The sequence below is a fragment of the Chiloscyllium plagiosum genome, chromosome 11 (assembly GCF_004010195.1).
Source record: "Chiloscyllium plagiosum isolate BGI_BamShark_2017 chromosome 11, ASM401019v2, whole genome shotgun sequence".
In the NCBI taxonomy this organism is placed as follows: domain Eukaryota; kingdom Metazoa; phylum Chordata; class Chondrichthyes; order Orectolobiformes; family Hemiscylliidae; genus Chiloscyllium; species Chiloscyllium plagiosum.
Window position 1 is genome coordinate 2,325,518 of NC_057720.1, and position 5,623 is coordinate 2,331,140.

The 5,623-nt window shown below is 40.4% G+C and overlaps 1 protein-coding gene across 1 annotated transcript in view; it reads left to right on the plus strand.

Moving 5' to 3' along the window:
- Positions 1-5,623, plus strand: part of msh4 (mutS homolog 4) — a 130,777-nt gene that overhangs the window by 111,733 nt on the left and 13,421 nt on the right. The window contains exons 17-18 of the mRNA XM_043700068.1: positions 1,286-1,460; positions 5,145-5,152. Coding sequence (XP_043556003.1) covers positions 1,286-1,460; positions 5,145-5,152 — 183 coding nt within the window. The remainder of the gene's footprint in view (positions 1-1,285; positions 1,461-5,144; positions 5,153-5,623) is intronic.

The window sequence follows — 5,623 nt, forward strand, 5'->3', positions numbered from 1 at the left end:
ATCCAAGGAACAGGAGAATCGATGTTTCGGGCATAAGCCCTTCTTATGCCCGAAAAGTCGATTCTCCTGTTCCTTGGATGCTGCCTGACCTGCTGCCCTTTTCCAGCAACACATTTTCAGCTCTGATCTCCAGCATCTGCAGTCCTCACTTTCTCCTCGAAGATGTGAAGACCAGCTGTTTTTTCCCAGATGAAGGGCTTAAGTGGCCAATTACTGGCTCAATTTTACAGATGGCAAGAGAAGGTCATGGATGGAGGGAGGCCTGGCAGATCACCCTGCTCAAATGGAGAGGTGTCTTTATCGCATGTAAAATTCTGTCCAAAAGACAGATGCACAGAAAATGTTTCCACTTGAGAGAGAGGACAGAATTAGGCCCAATAAATACAGAACGGTCATAAATAAGCCCAACAGAGAATTCAGGAAAGACCACTGATACTCAAAGAATGGCTAGAAGTAAACCTCAATATTAAGCATTGCATGGACTAGTTCAGCTATATGGCCTGTTCCTGTGTTATAGATACTATATGATCAACATTAGCAGAAATTGCAGTGAGAGGATAAGGTTATAGAGGACATTATAAAGTACTTGCATTTTATAGTACTTTTGATATTGTAAACACAAATGGTAATTTGTGCAGAGTGTGATCCCATAAATAGCAATATAGTAATGAACCAGATAGCTTATTTTATTGATCTTGCTTGAGAGTGAATATCAGCCAGGCCAACCCAGGAGTGAACTCGCCTACTCTTCTTTGAAATTATGTCATGGGACCATTAACATTCATCTGAAGAGACTTGATGAAACCTCAAATTACTTAGTGCACATAATGATTGTTCCTCTGCCAGTGCAGCACTCCTTTAACACTGGACTAAAAATGTCACTCTAAGTGATCAGATCAGATCAGGAAGCTTGGACAACATTTTGACTAAGAGGCAGTAGTGCTCTACCCGCTGAGCTATGGCTGACTCACGGCAACACTGCATAGCAGGAAATGCATTCACCTGCAACAGGCAGCTTTGTTGAAGTGGTTTTCTTTGATGTTTGTCATTATTTATTTTTCCTTTATTATTTCAAGGAATGTGAGCATTGATGGCATAATCAACATTTGTTGCTTATATGTAATTGCCCTGAATCAAGTTGTTTTCATAAAAGAGTTAGGGGATGGGGAGGACTTTGAACCATATTCCTAGAACTGTAGCTTGGGTTTCTGGATTACTATTCCAGTAATGTTACCACAATGTCTCACCCTGTTTGAAACAAGTTGTTTGCTTTCTTTCCACTTAGGCATTCACGTTATTTGCCACTCACTTCCTAGAAATCTGCCACCTTGATGCTTTATATCCCAATGTGGAAAACAACCACTTCGAAGTTCAACATAATCGAAGCAGGACTGGAAACTGTAGTAAAATTGTCTACACATACATCCTCTCCAAAGGTTATACTGAGGAGATAAATTATGGTAAGCTATACTGCTAGACCTGGGAACTTTGGAACAGAAGTAGGCTGTTTGGCCCCTTAAGTCCACTCTGCCCTTAAATGCAATTGCAGCTGACCTGCACCCAAACTCTATTTGCTCCATATCCCTGACTGCCCTTGATCAATAAAAATCCATAAATCTCAATTTTGAAAGTTTAATTTGATTCAGCAAAGCCTTATGTATCAGTTTCCCATGTGGTACTCAGCTACCCTACCCTCATGCAAACACATGGCCACTTCCTCAAAATTCCTCCAGATTTGTGTGGCATGACTTCCCTTTAACAAAACCATGCTGACTACCTCTGATCAAACCTTTCCTTTTCAGGTGGAAATTAATTTTCTCCTTCCCTATTTTCCCTACCGCTGATGTTAGACTTACTGGTTTGTGGTTTCTTGGCCTGTATCTACCAGTCGCTAATAAAATAGGACCACATTTGCTGTCCTCCAATCCTGCAGTACCTCCCCTGTGGCTAGAGATGGTATAAAATTTGGGTCAGGGCCCATGTTATTTCCTCCCTTGTCTCACACAGCAGCCTGGGATATAACTCATCTGGACCTGGGACCTCTACTTTTAAATCCACCATTACTTCCTCAATTCTTCTGTCAATCTGCTCAAGAATTTCACAGTCTATCTTATTGAATTATGCACTTACATCCTCCTGTCCCACGTGAAGACAGATGTGAAGTACTCATTTAACATTCTACCAAGGTCCTCTAGCTTCATGCATAGATTGCCTCCATACTCCCCAAAAGGCCCTGCTCTTTTTCTGGTTACTCTCTTACCCTTGATATATTTGTAGAATAACTTGGGATTCTCCCTAATCTTGCCCATCAACATTTTCTCATGCCCCCTCTTTGTTCTCCTAATTGCTTTCCTAAGATTCCCCCCCCCGCACTATTTATACTCCTCTAGGGCTTCCATATTTTACTCCCGATGGTATACTTCTCTTTTTCCCTCTTTAGCCAATTCTGAAAATTCATAGAATTCACAGATCTCTGGGCTTGCTATAATTTCCTATATTTCCTATTTTTCACTCTAAAGGGAACATGTTGGGTCTGTATCTTCCCAGGCATCATTTTGAATACCCACTGCTGTTCTGCTGTGGATTTAACCTCAAGTAGCTGTCCTCAGTCTATTTTGGTCAGGTCTAGGCTTATTTTAATAAAATCTACCTATCCCAATCCAAAACCCTATTTTGCAGACCATCTTTCTCCTTTTCCATGACAAACTTAAAACATACACTATTCAACAATGGTTGGTACCATGTGAAACTCTTAGATACTGAAGCAGTCCATGTCCAAATGCAGCATGACCTGGACAATATCTAGGTTTGGGCTGACAACTATTGAATAATATTCACACCACACATATGTCAGGTAATGGCCATCTACAGCAAGAGAGAATCTAACCATCACCCTTGACATTCACTGGCCTTTATTATAATTGAATTCCCCACTCTCAACACCCTAGCTGTGCATGGACTGTAGCTGTAGGCAACTCAATACCACTTTCTCAAGGGCAATTAAGGATGGGAAATAAATGCTGACCCAGCCAGCGACACCCACATCCTCTGATTGAATAAAAAATAGCTTGTTTCATAGGTGTTTATTAAATAGTATAAAGTGAGATAGGGCTACCTGTTCAGTTTTAATTTGGTATAATTGCATTTCTTGGTTTAAAAAATAAATGAGAAATTTTATTACCTAAAGAGACCATGGCAGTGGGCAATGGAAGGGATTGTTATATGCCTGACTTGTAGTTGCATTCCCAAAATGCATACAACTGCGATGTCCATTAACACACTTGAGGCCTTCTGCATCCAGAGGGAGCTGCCGGGCTGGAGTGCATTCTCTCCACCCACAATGGAGTTTTAATTGAAACTTCAAAATTTTATTTGAACTTCTGATTTTGTTACAATGCCCCTTCTAATTTGGTTTAATTAGTTTAATGTAAATTTAGTCTTCATTGGAGTATAATGAGAAACATGGTAACCATAAACAGCTCGAGGTGGTGATATATGGAGAAGGTCATTATTCCAGTCTCTCTCTTATGGTTACAAACATGCCAGGGTGTCCTTGGAAAGGGTCCACTGATATGCTTCCACAATTGATGAGCACTGCGGACACTAGAGTGCATTATCTCCATAAAAACATTTCAGTTCAATTTTAAAGATGCATTGCCCACTTTTTAATTTGGTTTATTAATTTAGTATCTACTTCAAAGAGTATAAAAAGAAATATGGTGACCATAAACAAGTCCAGGCAGTGAGCTATAGGGGATACTTGCCTGCCTGTCTCCTGTCTGTCCCCATAGAGGGAACTTAGGGTGTCCACTGACAATTTGAGGCTTTCTGTCACCAGCTGGAGTGCATAACATTGCCCGAAAATCAAAGTCTAATTGATTTCCTTTATATGTTTGATTTTATTACACTGTCAGTCTTTAGTTTCCTTAAGCTTAATTAATAATTTATTATTAGTTATTTTCAAAAGTATATAAAGAGAAACCCAGCAGAGCTATCTGCAATGTCCTGGCCAATATCTGTCCTTCCATTAGCATTACAAACATATTTTCTGTTCATTATCACATTGTTGGCAGAAAGTCGCTGTTGCTGACACAACTGAAACAGAAAAGGATATCAGCATTTCCCATTGTTAAATGTTATAGAGAAAATATTCTAGGACACTGGGTGTTAGAAAGGGAAGAGGCAAACGTTTGTGTTTTTTCTGTCTGAAGGGCAGTTAGGGGTGAGTAATATATTCTGGGCCAGACAGTGATGGCCACTGCCCATGAATGAATATAAAAAAGTTGCATTCTGTAATACATCTAGTATTAGGTAAAAGATTTGGCATCTAATTTCCGCTTCGCTGATTAGCTTCAGAATGAATTAACACCATTCTTTTACGACTCCAAGATGAAGGTCTACAGCTCCATGGACTTATCTGCCTTTAGCCCCAGTGGTTTTGCAATACTTTTTCTGTAATAATGGTTATTATCTTTTTATGCGGTTTGGTTGGCTTAGTTGTCTGGACAGCTAGTTGGTGATGCAGAGGAATGCCAACAACATTGATTCAATATCTGTATTGGTTGAGGTTACCATGAAGGACTATTCTTCTCAACACTCACCTTCTCTGAGGCATGGTGACCATCAGAAGGGCTTTTGCCCGAAACGTCGATTTGGCTGAAGCTCCTCGATGCTGCCTGAACTGCTGTGCTCTTCCAGCACCATTGATCCAGAATCTCTAATGAGAAAGCAGCCCTATCATCTGCTAGTATTATGATCACTTTACCTATATAATTTTATGTTCCTCCATTTCTTTGATTTTCTTGATTTTTCTACTATGCCTGCATCAGAAATTTTTATTGGACTGGATTATGGTAGAAGTGAAATATCTGAGCTTCTTCTTCCTAAATATATCTAGTGATAAAAAGATGATAGAACTGCAGATGCTGGAAATCAGAAAGAGAAACAGAAATTGATGGAAAAATTCAGCAGGTCTGGCAGCATCTGGGAAGAAATCAGTGCTAACATTTTGGGTCCAGTAATCCCTCTTCAGGACAGTTGTGGAAATGTGGCAGCAAGTGAGAAGAGGATGAGGCACGGTGTGATGGTGTCTAATTTTTGTACGGTAAAGTTTTATTTGATAATTTCATGTTGTAAATATGTAGGAACAAGGGTATTCCCCTCAAGCCTGTTCCAACTTCATTTTGTCTGAACAGCATGTTAACATTATCTAGTCATACTGGTTTCACATTCTTGTCAATAATAGAACATAGAAGAATACAGCGCAGTACAGGCCCTTTGGCCCTCGATGTTGCGCCGATCCAAGCCCACCTAACCTACACTAGCCCACCATCCTCCATATGCCTATCCAATGCCCGCTTAAATGCCCATAAAGAGGGAGAGTCCACCACTGCTACTGGCAGGGCATTCCATGAACTCACGACTCGCTAACATCTGTCCTATACCTACCACCCCTTAATTTAAAGCTATGTCCCCTCGTAATAGCTGACTCCATACGTGGAAAAAGATTCTCACTGTCGACCCTATCTAAACCCCTAATCATCTTATACACCTCTATCAAGTCACCCCGAAACCTTCTTTTCTCCAATGAAAACAACCCCAAGTGCCTCAGCCTGTCCTCATA